At 39.2% G+C, this 17,601-nt stretch overlaps 1 protein-coding gene across 2 annotated transcripts; it reads right to left on the reverse strand.

Annotated features, from left to right (window-relative positions):
- Positions 1 to 1,253: 1,253 nt before the first annotated feature.
- Positions 1,254 to 17,585, reverse strand: LOC110460276 (NADH-cytochrome b5 reductase-like). 2 transcript variants are annotated; one of them, XM_021513101.1, is made up of 8 exons: positions 17,473 to 17,585; positions 13,539 to 13,599; positions 9,318 to 10,666; positions 6,042 to 6,193; positions 5,581 to 5,668; positions 3,169 to 3,273; positions 2,828 to 3,031; positions 1,254 to 1,632 (listed from the first exon to the last, which is right to left on the reverse strand). In XM_021513101.1, the coding sequence occupies exons 3-8, from the start codon at positions 10,029 to 10,031 to the stop codon at positions 1,426 to 1,428; spliced, it is 1,470 nt and encodes a 489-aa protein (XP_021368776.1). In that variant the 5' UTR covers positions 10,032 to 10,666; positions 13,539 to 13,599; positions 17,473 to 17,585; the 3' UTR covers positions 1,254 to 1,425. The 2 variants fall into 2 exon arrangements, with proteins under 2 accessions (XP_021368776.1, XP_021368775.1); XM_021513100.1 differs by lacking the exon at positions 13,539 to 13,599.
- Between the last annotated feature and the right edge of the window lie 16 nt (positions 17,586 to 17,601).

Below are 17,601 nucleotides of genomic sequence, written 5' to 3' on the forward strand. Positions count from 1 at the left end.
TAGAGACTTAAGGGTGTATGTTCCCTTACTGTGATATAGAGACTTAAGGGTGTATGTTACCACACTGTGATATAGAGACTTAAGGGTGTAAGTTACCTCACTGTGATATAGAGACTTAAGGTTGTATGTTACCTCACTGTGATATCGAGACGCAAGAGTATATGTTACATGTACATCACTGTAATATAGACTTAAGGGTGTATGTTACCTCACTGCGATATAGAGACTTAAGGGTGTATGTTATCTCACTGTGATATAGAGACTTAAGGTTGTATGTTATCTCACTGTGATATAGAGACTTAAGGGTATAAGTTTCCTCACTGTGATATAGAGACTTAAGGGTGTATGTTATCTCACTGTGATACAGACACTTAAGGGTGTATGTTACCTCACTGTGATATAGAGATTTAAGGGTGTATGTTACCTCACTGTGATATAGAGACTTAAGGGTGTAAGTTACCTCACTGTGATATTGAGACTTAAGGGTCTATGTTATCTCACTGTGATATAGAGACTTAAGGGTGTATATTACCTCACTGTGATATAGAGACGCAAGGGTGTATGTTACCTCACTGTGATATATAGACGCAAGGGTATATGTTACCACACTGTAATATAGACTTAAGGATGTATATTACCTCACTGTGATATAGAGACGCAAGTGTGAATGTTACCTCACTGTAATATAGAGACTTAAGGGTGTATGTTACCTCACTGTGATATATAGACGCAAGGGTATATGTTACCTCACTGTAATATAGACTTAAGGATGTATATTACCTCACTGTGATTTAGAGACGCAAGTGTGAATGTTACCTCACTGTGATATAGAGACTTAAGGGTATATGTTACCTCACTGTAATATAGACTTAAGGGTGTATATAACCTCACTTTGAAATAGAGACTTAAGTGGCTACTACGGGTAGTTGTACTTTTTACTCTCATGATACACATTATTTGTTTATTACATGTTGTTAGTTAGCCCTGTGGTTACTACACTCATCTTACACAAAGGTTCAATTCCCTCCTGATTAAAGGATTGGGTCTTTGAATCTCTACAGTACTGTTAACACTGCATCAAAAATCTACAAACGTTTGCAACATCAAAGAGAAAAAATATCAAAACTAACAAAACTAGAAAGTTAACTGATGGGTTTATTAGTTTTAAAACAAAAAGGGTTTACTTTGATGTGAAACAGTTCAGTTGTTCAAATTCAATTTGTCCCCTATACTGGGGATTTTTTGTATAGCAAACAAAAGAACTACAATGCTGACAGCAAGACAACCCGACCAGTTTTGGTAAGATTGACTTGGCTGAATGTATTAAGAGTGTCTACATAACTCTTTAACAGCTATCAACCCACATGCATCACATTCAACAATCCATTCTGCATTTCCAGTCATTTATGAATTTACTGATTCAGGTTAAAATTTATGAATATCACAGTCTTGTATGCCCAGAATCTTGCAGTATTTGAGCATGTCCTTGTCAAAGGATTTAGTCCCTGAGATGAGAACCCTTGTGCCTTTGACGACAGGTGTTTGCAGTTCGTTAGATAGCAAGTCTTTGTCCAAACGTCCCAGGTGTATGTTATCACTGTATCTGTACTGGCTACTGTCTCCTACAGGCTCCTGTTAAAAAACAAACACAAAATATATATGCTGTTCTAAAACAAAAATAATTTACAAGGGGCCCAATGGGCCAGAATTGCTCACCTGGTATTTTTAAGCATTTGATCCATGTGCCCTTGAAAGGCAGTTAAGGTAAATTATTTGAACAAACTTGGTAGCCCTTCATCCTAGCATGCTAATGGCCAGATAACATTCCTCTTGGTACAGTTGGGAGCAACCTTAACGTGGTAGCTAAGTGCACTGAAGTTAACAAGAAAAGTGAACTCCAGTGCACAAGCTTGTCGATTATTGAAAAGAAGTCATTTGAAGAAAAATATTGAAACCGTACAGACAACCGATGTTGTGCCACAGCATAAGCACATTTGGCCCTTTGGAATAATCTGTATGTTACCACGACTGCAATGTTACAATACTTTTCATTGGTTGATAACGGTGCATTATTGAACAATAATATTATATCTGCAAGAATTTGTGGAACTGTGCATGTGCAATGCTCCTACAAAACCTTCCCTATATAGTGCAATTGCAAACAAGTGAGTCGTGTGTGAATTATCTTAGACAAATTAGCTTTATTTAGGTACGTTACATGTGTAGATGCACATATTTAAATGTTTCCACCTGTCCCACCATCAAAGATAGACTGGTTCTTAAGACCAGTGATCTTATAATGTGGTGTGGCATCTGTCAATCAATCCTTCATCTTTTACTTAAAAATGTTATTAGTGCTGAACAGCTACGGACAATTTGACTAGATTTGGCCTGGAGCATCCTTGGGAAAATCTGACTCAATTTTGTGCAAGCAGAGGGTGAGCCTACCCTCCCCCCTCCCAAAGGGCCCAACTGTGGAATTGAGGTAAACCTTTAAAAATACTTCGCCTTCAGTATGATTGGAGGAATTTTAACAAAATTTTGTGTAGAGCATCATTGAGCAAGGGGGATTCAATTTTGTATTAACAGGGAGCCGAGAGTGTGACCACCTTAGTGGGTGGGACTGAATAGGGGGAACATAGAAATACATGTTTTAAATCCTTCTCCTTCAGAACAATTGGAGGGATTTTACAAAACTTGTGTGTAGAGAGCATCCTTGAACAAGAAGGACTAATTTTTCTATAAACCTAGAGTGTGTCCCCCTGGAGGAAGAGAGACAGGGACCATAGGGAAAACATAGTGGTGGAAGTGTTTAGAGCACACTTACCTGGCTAAGTACATACAGAACGGAGAAGTTCCAGAACTGGGTCCACTCATCAAGGCAGGACTTCAACAGAATTTCGCTGTAACTATTACAAGCATACAGCAATCGGATACGTGTGTCATCGTCCTCATTGTCGAGAACACCCTGGATCACCTGTGCCATTGGGGCAATCCCAGAGCCAGCTGCCAGCATCAATAGTCGAGCATGCTACAAACACAAAGTACATTTATTTGGTAAATAAATGTTCTTCAAATGTGAATGATAATGTTTGACAATCATATTTATCAAATTAATTTGACAGGAAAAAAATCCAGAAACCAGAAGATATAGTTGATGTGTTATACCTTGTTTGGATTATATACGAATTCCCCAAATGGGCCTCTCAGGTCCACCTTTGTCCCTGGCCTCCAAGTTCTGATGAACTGTGACATCTTCCCATCCTCATATAGCTGTCAAAATACAGACAGAAGTTCACACAAAAATTCATTTGAAATATACAAATGGCATATAGAAAACAGTGAAACTATCCTATACAGCATTACCTCTATAATCGAGTCACCTTATTGTACAGTGTAGACATGATAATCCAGTCAACTTATTGTACAGTGTAGACTTGATAATGCAGTCAACTTATTGTACAGTGTAGACTTGATAATCCAGTCAACTTATTGTACGTGTAGACTTGAAAATCCAGTCACCTTATGGTACAGCATAGACATGATAATCCAGTCACCTTATTGTACAGTGTAGACATGATCATCCAGTCCCCTTACTGTACAGTGTAGACATTATCATCCAGTCACCTTACTGAACAGTGTAGACTTGATAATCCAGTCACACTGATGTACAGTGTAGACATGATGACCCAGTCACACTAATGTACAGTGTAGACTTGATGATCCAGTCCCACTACTGTACAGTTTAGACCTGATGATCCAGTCACACTAATGTACAGTGTAGACATGATGACCCAGTCACACTAATGTACAGTGTAGACTTGATAATCCAGTCTCCTTATGGTACAGCGTAGACATGATAAGCCAGAGACCTTATGGTACAGTGTAGACTTGATAATCCAGTCTCCTTATGGTACAGCGTAGACATGATAAGCCAGAGACCTTATGGTACAGTGTAGACTTGATAATCCAGTCACACTGATGTACAGTGTAGACATGATGACCCAGTCACACTAATGTACAGTGTAGACCTGATGATCCAGTCCCACTAATGTACAGTGTAGACATGATGATCCAGTCACGCTAATGTACAGTGTAGACATGATGATCCAGTCACGCTAATGTACAGTGTAGACATGATGATCCAGTCACGCTAATGTACATTGTAGACATGATGATCCAGTCACACTAATGTACAGTGTAGACTTGATAATCCAGTCTCCTTATGGTACAGCGTAGACATGATAAGCCAGAGACCTTATGGTACAGTGTAGACTTGATAATCCAGTCACCTTACTGAACAGTGTAGACTTGATAATCCAGTCACACTAATGTACAGTGTAGACATGATGATCCAGTCACACTAATGTACAGTGTAAACATGATAATCCAGTCACACTAATGTACAGTGTAGACTTGATGATCCAGTCTCACTACTGTACAGTGTAGACCTGATGATCCAGTCCCACTAATGTACAGTGTAGACATGATGACCCAGTCACACTAATGTACAGTGTAGACATGATAATCCAGTCAACTTATTGCACAGTGTAGACTTGATAATCCAGTCAACTTATTGTACAGTTTAGACTTGATAATCCAGTCAACTTATTGTACAGTGTAGACTTGAAAATCCAGTCACCTTATGGTACAGCATAGACATGATAATCCAGTCACCTTATTGTACAATGTAGACTTGATAATCCAGTCACCTTATGGTACAGCGTAGACATGATACTCCAGAGACCTTATGGTACAGTGTAGACTTGATAATCCAGTCAGCTTATTGTACAGTGTAGACTTGAAAATCCAGTCACCTTATGGTACAGCATAGACATGATAATCCAGTCACCTTATTGTACAGTAAAGACATGATAATCAGTCACCCTACTGTACAGTGTAGACATGATCATCCAGTCACACAACTGTACAGTGTAGACTTGATAATCCAGTAAACTTATTGTACAGTGTAGACTTGATAATCCAGTAAACTTATTGTACAGTGTAGACTTGATAATGCAGTCAACTTATTGTACAGTGTAGACTTGAAAATCCAGTCCCCTTATGGTACAGCATAGACATGATAATCCAGTCACCTTATTGTACAGTGTAGACATGATCATCCAGTCCCCTTACTGTACAGTGTAGACATTATCATCCAGTCACCTTACTGAACAGTGTAGACTTGATAATCCAGTCACACTAATGTACAGTGTAGACTTGATGATCCAGTCTCACTACTGTACAGTGTAGACCTGATGATCCAGTCACCTTACTGTACAGTGTAGACATGATCATCCAGTCACCTAAATGTACAGTGTAGACTTTATGATCCAGTCACACTACTGTACAGTGTAGACCTGACGATCCAGTCTTACTAATGTACAGTGTAGACATGATCATCCAGTCACCTTAATGTACAGTGTAGCCTTTATGATCCAGTCACACTACTGTACAGTGTAGACCTGATGATCCAGTCACACTACTGTACAGTGTAGACATGATGAAACATTTATATGGATGTTGTAATAATTCACTAACACAATAAATAGGCTCAATAATAAAGCTTCTACAAAGTACCTTTATTAGAAGCTCAAAGTAGTCTGTGACTTTGACATCAGACACTGGTGTGTACTGGCGTGTGAAAATATCTCCATCAACCTGACCCCTGTTAAACAAAGAGGCATAACTTAAAATTAGGTCATCAATATGTCTCTACAGACAGATAGACAGAAATCCTACCAATTCTAGTATATCCCATCCCCCACCACAATTTCATTTTATAACTGATAATGTATTAAGTACACTGATGCCTGCTCAGACTAACTGTGTTGTACCTGATAATGTTTAAAGTACACTGATTCCTGCTCAGACTTACTGTGTTGTACCTGATAATGTATAAAGTACGCTGATTCCTGCTTTGACTAACTATGTTGTACCTGATAATGTATAAAGTACACTGATGCCTGCTCAGACTAACTGTGTTGTACCTGATAATGTATAAAGTACACTGATTCCTGCTTTGACTAACTGTGTTGTACCTGAGAATCACATGTTGTCCTAGCTTCAGACCTAGTGACCTGTCCATTGGCAGATGAAATCTGTAAAGCTGTGTGTCCTTCGTATTCCTTGTAATACTTGCTAGAGTAAATTGGTGATACTCAGTTTCTACCAAGATTTCAGCACTTTCCTCCTAAAATGATACATGTCATATGCAGAAAGTCAGAAATATTTTCTCACTTTCCAATCATCTATAATACAGATGCAAAATTATTCTTTTATTCACCAACCTATAAAAGAAAACCTTAGCTATCGGAGAAAAGCATAACTTCCCTTTTTAGGTCACCTGAGCTTTGCTCAAGTGACCTTTTCTGATCACTTTCTGTCCGTCGTCGTGCATAAACTTTTTACATTTTCAACTTCTTCTCAAGAACCAGTGGATGGATTTTTTTCAAACTTGGTCAGAATCATCCTTGAAAGATGAAGCTAAAAAATTGGGTTTCCTACCCCAACCCCTGGGGCCGGGGGTGGGGCTCGAAAGGGAAAATTAACCAATATTTCAAAAATCTTCTTCTCAAGACCCAAAGGTACTACAGTCGTTTTCTCTGCATGAATAGAAAGATCATCCGGCACTTTATCTTAAATACTAAATTTCAGGACCCCAGGCCATTCGTTCTGCCTTGGGGAAAGGGTAAAGTTTACTACAGTTTATATAGGGAAATAACACTTTTAGGTATATTTTGACAATTTTCTGTCTGTTCCTCAATAAAAAGATCATCAGGGGCTTTATTTAAATTGTATATTTCAGGACCCCTGGCCATCCGTTCTCCCTTGGGAGTTAAGTTTACTTAAGTTTATATAGGGAAATAACACTTTTGGGTATATTTTATCCATTTTCAGCAGAAAATTATTCAAACTTGGTCAGAATCATCTTTGGGCAATGAGGGTATCATATAGTAAAATTGGGATTCCTACACCATCCCCAGGGGCTAGGGCAGGGCCCCAAAGGGAAAATTCACCAATATTTTAAAAATTCTTATCCTTTGATGACATGACAAATATTGTATTTCACTTAGTTTGCATGTTGATTTCCACATTTCATATCAAGAATGAAATTGAACTACCAGTACCTATAATATAACTCAGGTGACCGCTAAGGCCCTTGGGCCTCTTGTTTGATATGTGTTAAGTAAAAAAAATATTTCAATAAAAATACTTGTATCTAACATATTTTAGTTTACTAAACTGGTATTGTTATAATGAGCATCATTTCTTGTTGATGTACAATGTAGGTAGCCATACAAAATAATGGCTACAGTAAAGTTTATGTATAATGAATGTACATCTGAATATTACAATTATTAAGGAGGATTATTGAGTGTGATGATCTAACATTGCAATAAAAACACCTTTGCTCAAAATCTTTTACCTAAAACTGGCTTAAAAACTTTAGCCTAAACTAGCTCAAAAACTTAAACCAGCTCCAACTAGAAAAACTGTGAGCAAGCTCACAAAAATATTCCCCTTGCTAGCGCTTATAATGTTTCTGGAGCAGAAATTAAAGTTTCAGGGGCCTTAACTCCTAAAACAAATAGTCAAATCAGAAATTCCTTTCTTCATACACATTTACATATGATGATATACTTTCACTTTGTCAAGTACAAAAAAAAACAAGAGGCCCAGAGCGCTCACTTGTTTCTTTTGTTACATAAAACTGACATATAGGTAGCTTCAGACCAAATTTGATGACTAGAACTCAAGACATTTTAACATCTCTTAAACTCTTCATAAGATACTGCTGTTTGAAATTTCAAATTATAATTTTAAAATTTCAAATTATGATTTTAAAGCTTTTAACCCATGTTGATGTTTGACCCCCGACTAGCACTTAAAGTTTACCTTTGACCTCATTACTGTAATAATGAAAAAGATTCGCACTGCAGGTCTACATAACATACTCAAGTATCATGACTCCAGTCCAAATGGTTCTAAGGATATTGTTGTTTTTAACACATTTGACACCTGTGACCTTGAAAGTAGGTCAAGGTCATTTTAATTAGGAAAAGCACTCAATCTTAGGTATCTACAGGCCAAATATCATGACCCTGAGCCTTATGGAACTTGATAAGAAGATTGTCAAAGCCTTTAACCCATGCATGTTGGCGTTTGACCTCCCGACTAGCACTTTAAGTTGACCTTTGACCTCATTACTGTAATTAAGAGAGAAAGATTTGCACTGCTGGTTTAAATAAAATACTCAAGAATCATAACTAGTTCAAATGGTTCTAAGGATATTGTTGTTTGAAGTTTTTAACATATTTGACCCCTGTGACCTGGAAATTAATTCAAAAACATTTTAATGAGGAATCTACATCCCAGGTACCCACTGGCCAAATATTATGACCCTGGGCCTTATGGAAGCTGACCTTTGACCTCATTACTTTAATTAAGAAAAAGATTTGCATTGCTAGTCTACATTACATATCCAAGTATCATGACTAGTCCAAATGGTTCCTAGGATATTGTTATTTGAAGTTTTTAACATAATTGACCCCTGTGACTTGAGTGAAGGTCAAGGTTATTTTAATGAGAAAAATTTATAGCACTTCATCCAAGGTACCTACTGGCCAAATATCATGACCATAGGTCCTCCAGTTCTTCAGAAGAAGTCGTTCAAATGAAAAAGTTGACAGACGGACACCGGATGTCGCAGTACAGCATAAGCTCACGTGGCCCTTTGGGCCAGGTGAGCTAAAAACAAAACCACATGGTTTAGAAGGAGTTACGCTTACAAGGATCATGGAGATGGCTTAATATAAGAGCCTACTCTAGTGGCCAGATCCCTAATATTATATTATGTAGAATTATATATAATGTACAGCATATTTGTAAATAAGATATTGTTTTTAACAAAGGATCATGGAAAGACAGATAGGGGTATTCATAACTACCCCAAAACTTTGTGGGGGTTTAATTAAGGTAGTTTCGGCAGGTCATTGCTTATACCCCATATAAATGCCACAACTTTATAATATTCAACAGCCTCTTGACTGTGAAAAACCATCACTGTTTGCCAAAACTTACTCAAAATCTATAATCTGAAGCGGGATGTTGACACCAGAGTGACTACAATAACTTCTGCACCCTATTCTTGACCTGGGGAGCTAATTAAACTAAATTACACAAGCATATCAGGGTTATTTACATTGTTAGAAAATATTGTAATGTAATGAGTTAAATAATGACAATGTCAGGCACCCAAAGGTGCTGAACAATTTACAAAGCTTCCATTAATCTGGACATATAGTCTTACGTACCTGTATGCCAATGTGGCGGTCCTTGCGTCTCTGTCTGACTCTGTTACATTCCCTCTCCCAGATTTTCATCTCCTGCATGTGGATGTCAAACACACAGGGCACACAGCCTGTTCCACAACAGTCACTGTCCAGGGGGCTTTCTGGGGGCTGGGGAAGGAGGTCACTGTCTAGGGGACTTTCTGGGGGATGGGGAAAGAGGTCACTGTCCAGGGGGCTTTCTGGGGGCTGGGGAAGAAGGTGACTGTCCAGGGAGCTTTCTGGGGTTTCATTAGAGATATCATTGTTAAGAGGCCTTTCTAGGGTTACAGGAAGAAGTGTACTGTCAAGCAGACTTTCTTGGGAGTTTGGAAGGTCACGTTTAGGAGGCCTGTCTAGGGGCTGGGGAAGGAGGTCACAGTTGAGAGGCCTGTCTGGTTGGTGGGAAAGGAGGTCACAGTTGAGAGGCCTGTCTGGCCGCTGGGAAAGGAGGTCACAGTTGAGAGGCCTGTCTAGGGGCTGGGGAAGAAGGTCACAGTTGAGAGGCCTGTTTGGCGGCGGGGAAAGGAGGTCACAGTTGAGAGGCTTGTCTGGGTGCTGGGGAAGCAAGGTGTTGTCACTAGAATCCTCAGCATTCTTTGTCACAAACAGTATAGTTTCCTCATTTATCCACGCATCACAGTTGGACACTATTGCATTATCTTTTGAACAAACAGCCAAATTTTCATTAACGCTCATTACTGTTGTAAGAGTGCTGCATACCCTCAGGAAGTGCTGAAGTGTGCAAAATATTGTTTGTTCTTCTCCAAAGTGTCTTTACTACTTTCAAAATTCACCACTTACTGAAATCTCTGTAAATTTCCTATACATATTTATCTATGTCCTGTATAATGTTATCACACACAAATACACTCTCCAGTAGATTATTATCACAATAAATTAGTTAGGAAGCACAATTCTATATATTCTTTGACAGACAATAGAAATTTAGACATTAATCGTCTTTAAGAGTTTCGTGCCTGGTGTTTAGCCTTGGTTATTTTATACATACAGTTATATCTGTCAGACAATTATCCTTAATTACCATAGGCTTCAATCAGTCGAGTAATGTCTGTAAGATATATCGGCACGTGTTTTGGATGGTTATTCTTGGTTTCCCTCTGTTGGCCGTGCCTGGGGTCTTGTTTTATCATGGGGCATCCCGTACATGGCACATGTCCACCATGAGAAGCCTTCCTCGACCTGACACTTCCTTGGGGGCTCACAAGGGGCTGAGGGTGGGGCCTGAGGATATGAGGGATCACCCCTCATGACATCCTTTTCCTCATGGTCATCTAACTTCCTTTTATTGGAAGATGGTATGAAGTGTGTTGCTTTAGAAAATAAAGAAATAAAAAAATAAAAAATAAAATTTACATTATAAAACATGGAACTCATTGAATTGTTTTGAAACAAGCTCTGAGCAATATTTTCATCATTATACCTAATCTAATTAAAATTGTGCCTGATTGGTTTAAATAAATCGCATGACCAGGTGCCAAAACACTGAGTATCTCTCACACAATCTATTTTCACCTACAAGTATCCATCTCAGGTCTTTTGCACATTATCAAATGAGTTGTCTTTCTTTGGTAGACTCTTCTGTCCAATGTGTTCCAGACATTCCTGATAATCTATACTGTTGTGTAATAATGTTCTATTTTAGGATTGCAATATAGGGAAACATGATTCTTTATTTCCCCTTGATCAATCATGCCTCACTCAAGCTTTCTCTATAAAGGCCAATAATGTTATATTATCCTCCTCTTATACATCGATAAATTGAAATTGGCTACCATTAGCAATCACAAAGGACCCCTTTTCTAGATATACTCTGTTTTAACTTGACCTGATCTTGACATGAATGTACTAACTTAACATTTAATTTGGTCAGACTTTAAACAGTGAAACCTGGTTAAGGATCCCATACCACTATCAAAACGTGTTGGAAACTGCTTTTTACAGCATGACTATATAGCTTTGAGAAATCTTTATGAGAAATGATAATGATGAAACAAAATATGTTATCAACATTAATGTTTTGAGTGTTAAATTATTTATAACGTTGTTAAGGAAGCAGTGTTCTAGTGCATGTGGCTTTGAGGTGAATCTGGTGACTGAACTGTGCAGGGGGAGGTCTTACATAATGACATATAAGAGCCTTTGGGAGTTGTTGAAACCTATCGGGGCAGCTCGGCATGGACTAACTGTGTCAGAGGGAGTATACCACAGGGCAGCTCGGCATGGACCAACTGTGACAGAGGAAGTGTACCACAGGGCAGCGTGGCATGGACTAACTGTGTCAGAGGAAGTGTACCACAGGGCCGCTCGGCCTGGACTAACTGTTTCAGAGGAAGTGTACCACAGCGCAGCTCGGCATGGACTATCTGTGTCAGAGGGAATGTACCACAGGGCAGCTCGTCAAGGACTAACTGTGTAAGAAGGAGTGTACCACAGGGCAGCCCGGCATGGACTAACTGTGTGAGAGGAAGTGTGTACCACAGGGCAGCTCTGCATGGACTAACTGTGTCAGATGGAGTGTACCACAGGGCAGCTGGGCTGATGGACTTATAACTGTGTCAGAGGAAGTGTGTACCACAGGGCAGCTCAGCATGGACGAACTGTGTCAGAGGAATTGTACCACCGGGCAGCTCGGCATGGACTAACGGTGTCAGAGGAAGTGTACCACATGTCAGCTCGGCGGAAACTAACTGTGTCAGAGGAAGTGTGTACCACAGGGCAGCTCTGCATGGACTAACTGTGTCAGCGAAAGTGTACCACAGGGCAGCGTGGCATGGACTAACTGTGTCAGATGGAGTGTACCACAGGGCAGTCCTTGCTTGGATCATCACTTGTGTATGGCTGTTTGAATGATTCTGTACGTTTGCATGAGAAATGAAAGCATCATACTCTCACAGCGGTCGAGGAAGTGTACCACAGGGCCGCTCGGCCTGGACTAACTGTTTCAGAGGAAGTGTACCACAGGGCCGCTCGGCCTGGACTAACTGTTTCAGAGGAAGTGTACCACAGCGCAGCTCGGCATGGACTATCTGTGTCAGAGGGAATGTACCACAGGGCAGCTCGGCATGGACTAACTGTGTCAGAGGGAGTGTACCACAGGGCAGCCCTTGCATAGATCGTCACTTGTGTATGTCTCTTTGAATGATTCTGTACGTTTGCATGAGAAATGAAAGCATCATACTCTCACAGCGGTCGAATGTTGGTTTATTTGAAATTATAGTACAACGACAGCAAGTATAGAAACAAAATACAATGTAATACATCTTACATGAAACTAATTGTGAGAGCATGAATTTTTATTCTTAATTTATAAAGCAGTCATCAATATATATATGTACAATTCCACTGGCCATTGTCCAGACTAGTGAAATTTTTCAAAATTTACTCTAACAAGTCCACTTGTAGATCAAAATCTGCCTGCAACCTAGTGCTCTAAATATAAAATTGAACACCTCAGTGAAAAACGAAGTGTTCTTTCATTAATTGTACACTTGTAATCTACCAATATACTTTAAACAGTCAAGTAGAAATAGAGCTAAAGTTCAAAAGAAAATGTTCTTAAATAATATTGATACCAAAGTTGATTGATTTCCATTGATGCATTGTAATAAAAGGGTATTGAAAGTCAGAATCCCATTGGCGATTAACTGGTATATCCATGAGCACACTTGAGATGAGCTTTAAGACTAGATCTCCACTGATACACCTTATCACACATATTACACTGGAACTTGGCTTCTTGATGCATGCCTGTAACATGAGAACGCAATCCGTCTTTAGTGGAAAAGGAGGCATGGCATTGCTCACACTTGTGTCTACAGCTGTCTGATATTTCCTCAGTCGTTGATGCATTTCTCTTCTTGCAAATCCTGATATGTCTTTTTAAACTGGATTCCACACTAAACTCAGCCTTGCACGTTGGACAGACATTGTCTTGCCCAACAGTGTGACTGGAACAATGGAGTCTGTACTGAACTGCCTGGTTGAAACCCTTACCACAAATGTCACACAAATGTTTAAATGTCAGCTCATGTTTGTTTTTGATGTGCAGTTTCAGTCCAAACTTGGTCGTATATTTCTTCCCACATCTATCGCATACCAGTTCTTGTTCCTTCGATGTAGAAATGACATCGTGTCTCTTGTTGTGTTTATTCAAGTTACTTTTGCAAATAGTGGAATACCTACACTCACTACAGTTATACAGTTTTCTAGATCTTCCTTTGATTGCTCCACTTCTTGAGTCCATCTAGAAAATATAAATGAAAGCAACACATGTGTCCATCTAAAGAATTGTGTTTGTACAATATATATATACCCATCAAACTAGAACATGACTGTAAGACACGAAGGCAAGCTCACCACCATTTCATATTAGTTGCAGTGCTGATAATGATCTATAAATAGTTACAAAAACTTAGATCTTGACACCCTGAAATATGTACACATTCAAGGTATTATCATGTAACTTTCAAGTTGATACATGGAGAAAAATAGAGAAAAACTTCTGTGAATAGCAATGTGTAGTGACCTTTGAAACACAAACTTTTGTATACCCAAGGTTTCCGCATTATACCTGAAATCTGTATAAACTTTGATCAAAATCTCTTAATAAATGAAGTAGCTAGAGTGATGACAGTGAATGGTTTGATGACTTTCTATATATAGCAACAGTGATCTTGACATTGACCTCCGAACCCTGAAACATGCATGTCCAAGGTATTATATTAAGTACGACATCCTACAAGTTGGTACCTTTTGTGCAGTGTGCAAAGAAAATATATAAATTCAGGAAACTCCCATGTTTTGTTGGATATTGTTCAAATTTATAACTGTGTTAGCTGTTAAAATTTAGGTAAGACGCATATCCATTTAGGTAGGCTATACAAATTTGCTGAAATAGAGAATTTAGAGAATATGATCCAGCCAGCATCTAGCTTTCTGAGCCACATCAGTACCAATCATTCATTGTCAGTCAATGACCATTGATGATGTACTTCAATATTGATGGCGTCATACTAATGGCACAGCTGAACATATATTTATAGGCACCCTTGACTTGATTGTCACACGCACGTCAGTGGGTTAAACATCATGAGTGTACATACAATTTTGACTTTTAAAAAAAAATAACAAGATATTGAATACTGCAGAATACAGAGCAAGTTGGTGAAAAAAAACTAGAAATTAAGAAGAGTGCACTTTATTTGGTAGCCTCAATCCTGCGCCTGATCTTGGTAACACATGCGTAAAGAAGAGTTACTGTCCTTGTGGCGCCATAGTAAAACATTAAATGTCGTCAAGAGTTGTGGTTTATGTCACAAGTGCTGGACACACTGATGTGTATATACTACGTAACAGGAGCTGAGAATACATGTCCAGACTAAGGTTTGAACCTGGGAGCCTAGACGGATGAACTCTACTAGATAGCCAATCGAGATATTTGGTTGCCAACAATGGACCCAGTAGAGTTCTGCTAGTGCTACATTCCTCCAATTTATGGGTATATTTTGTTGGGTGCCAAATGTAGGAGGAGGAGAGAAATGCACAGCCAGAGCAGGGTTCGAACCGGGACCCTCCAAACTCTAGACGGACGATCTAACCAACTTAGGCGGCCCGGAAATCTTCTAAATAAATATAATATTTTCTGCTCTTGGTCAGGATCAGTGCGGTTTATTGATTAGTCACTCCCGTGACTACAAAATGGTGTTCCCTCAGGTGGGAATGTTTTGAATGATTGAAAACCGACGACTCTTTTAGGAATTTAGCAGCCGTTGGTGATATTAAGGTATTCCAAATCATGTCAGTGTATATTGTTTGTAATATAAATCGGCTCATAACTTTCCGCAAAATGAATTAGGTATGAAAGTTGCTTCATATACTCATGTCAAGAACAATGTCAATAATTATACCTATGCAGAAATTATTTGTCGAAAATATTGTTGATTTTGTCTGAAAAGTAACTTTTGAATGCAGTATTTGAGCAGCGCAGAATTTACAATTGGGATTGTGCATTAGATATTTTAATTGGTCGTATTTTACTACTTTTCCACTTTTCTTAGATAAATGTTACCATTTCACTTTTATTCAACTGATCTGAAACAAAACATCAGTAAAAAATCGTGAAAGTGTTATATATATATATATAGAAATGTCACCTTGCACACATATTGAACAAATGATAAGTGGTTTGACAGGTAATGCTTCTGCCGTACTTCCTTAGAAACGATAGATGGAAGAGATGGGGAAGATCTCAAAACCAGAAAAAATCAAACTTTTTCTTTTTAAATCTCAATTGAAAGCTTTTTAACTTGCACTGTCAGGCTTTAAGAGCAGATTTGGATCAATAATTAATCCATTCATAGATATATACATGTATATGTGAGGTGTGTGTTGTCAGCACCTCAAAACTCCTGGATACCAAACGGGATAGTAGTAATGCACTCTGGCCCCATACCAGACATCTATCTGTCAAAATGTCTAAGTCTGGTGCCATGGCCAGAGGAGGGCTACCTGTGACCTAACATTAAGTTATACATCATATCTAGTTCTAGTTGTGACGAAAAATATGCTGAGCTAGCTGTTTGTATTTGTTAATCTCTGTGTTCCAGTGCATACTCGATGTTATTTTCACGGTAGATTAGAGCTGGCCTTGACCTAGCCCTGGTCAAAACACATCGGTGATGCAGACAATCTCTGGGTGATTGACAGGTATGGGCGGGGCCTATGGGTAAATAAGCTGGTTAACATGCACGTTTAATTGTTGTAGGCTCGGTTATAACCGGAACAAGGACGTAAAGCCCCATCAATCAATCAATCAAACGTTCATCGCCTTTCCGCCACAGCCACACAGCCAGTGTGCAAAGCCTTTCAACCATGGCGTCACAGCCAGCGTGCACAACCTTTCGACCACCGCCCGTCAGCCAGAGTGCATGGCCTTTCATGATCAGGCCACAGCCTCTTGACCAGCGTGCATATGGCCACAGCCATTTACCATTCTGTGTCGGAAGCTACACAAGAGCAGACCAATACTTGTTAGTTGTAAGCATACTAGACATGTACAGTGAGCTTTCAATGACAGGGTATATCTGAATAAGACTGTTACCCATTACAATCGCTCAATCGAAAAAATCATACCTTAAAAGGGAGAGCTATCGTGTTGCATGGGCACTGTGAGAGCTCGTTAGATTGTGAGAGCTCGTTATTAGACTGTGTTAGACCTAGGGAGTTATTTGGATCCCGATCGCGAGTGGTCAGGATAACTCAAGGTTAGCAAGAGGATTTCTAGATATTGTACAATATAGGTACATGAGGTGCAGCCAAGCTATCATTGTAGCGAGACATATGCCGTACTGAACTATCCTAGACTGATCCGTAGGTGGGACGGGCCCGAGTGCGGATGCACTTTATGTGTTGGTTAGCGTTTTTGGCTACCTATTTTTTCCTGCTTCGTATGTGTCCTGTGCTGGCTGAAGTGTATTTTTCTCTGTTTAAAATGTAACGTACAGCTTGACATATGGCTCTGTGCTTTTTGTCAGCTTTGTAGTTTACAATTTGATGCTTTTGTCATATGTTTATTTTCTGCAAATGTGCTGTCCATGCTTTATATGCTACGTTTCAATATGTATGTGTATTTTGTATTTTTGTGGGTTTTTTTCTTATGTATTTTGTTCTTTACATGTGTTTGTCGAAATACAAGCTATTCATAGCTTATGTTTGTATGTTTATACGATTCGACGTAAAATAAAGCATCTGTATCTGTAGAGTACAGGTAGGGTGGTCGAGCAGCGAGAGGTCAACGAGCGATCGGCCGCGTGTGTAGTAGCGAGAGTGCTCAGTTAGATTAGTAATAGGTGTTTTATTGTTATATACGTAGTTATTTTGCATTTACTGTTGCATTGATACTGCTTTGTATATATCCCCTGTATGATAACAAGCAGTGATTGCTCGGGCAGTAGAGGTCTAACACGGCGAGATACTGTTGACAAACGTCGCAGTCGGCAAAATCATATCCGATAGAAAAAAGGCCGACCAGCAGCCTATTGTTATGTTATAGGAGTATGGTCTAAACCAATGTTGAGCCCATTCGTTATTGCAAAGAAAGTTGACACTCAGTACTTACCATTTGCTTCCATTGACCAGTGGTCTTGACTTATCTATGACATACAGATCAATGCCACACCGATCACCATAGACAGATTTCTACGCGTTTCTTTTAGTTTTACCTACATCAATGTCATGGCAATGCTAT

The sequence above is a fragment of the Mizuhopecten yessoensis genome, unplaced genomic scaffold (genome assembly GCF_002113885.1).
Source record: "Mizuhopecten yessoensis strain PY_sf001 unplaced genomic scaffold, ASM211388v2 scaffold10347, whole genome shotgun sequence".
NCBI lineage: Eukaryota > Metazoa > Mollusca > Bivalvia > Pectinida > Pectinidae > Mizuhopecten > Mizuhopecten yessoensis.

What these genes read in the sequence shown, in the direction of transcription:
- LOC110460276 (XM_021513100.1), bottom strand. Translation starts at nt 10,031, where the DNA reads ATGAGCGTTAATGAAAATTTGGCTGTTTGTTCAAAAGATAATGCAATA. An exon ending in GGACAACATGTGATTCTCAG is followed by an intron (nt 5,669 to 6,041) that starts GTACAACACAGT and finishes TTTGTTTAACAG; the next exon opens with GGGTCAGGTTGATGGAGATA. An exon ending in ACTTTGAGCTTCTAATAAAG is followed by an intron (nt 3,274 to 5,580) that starts GTACTTTGTAGA and finishes GTATTTTGACAG; the next exon opens with CTATATGAGGATGGGAAGAT.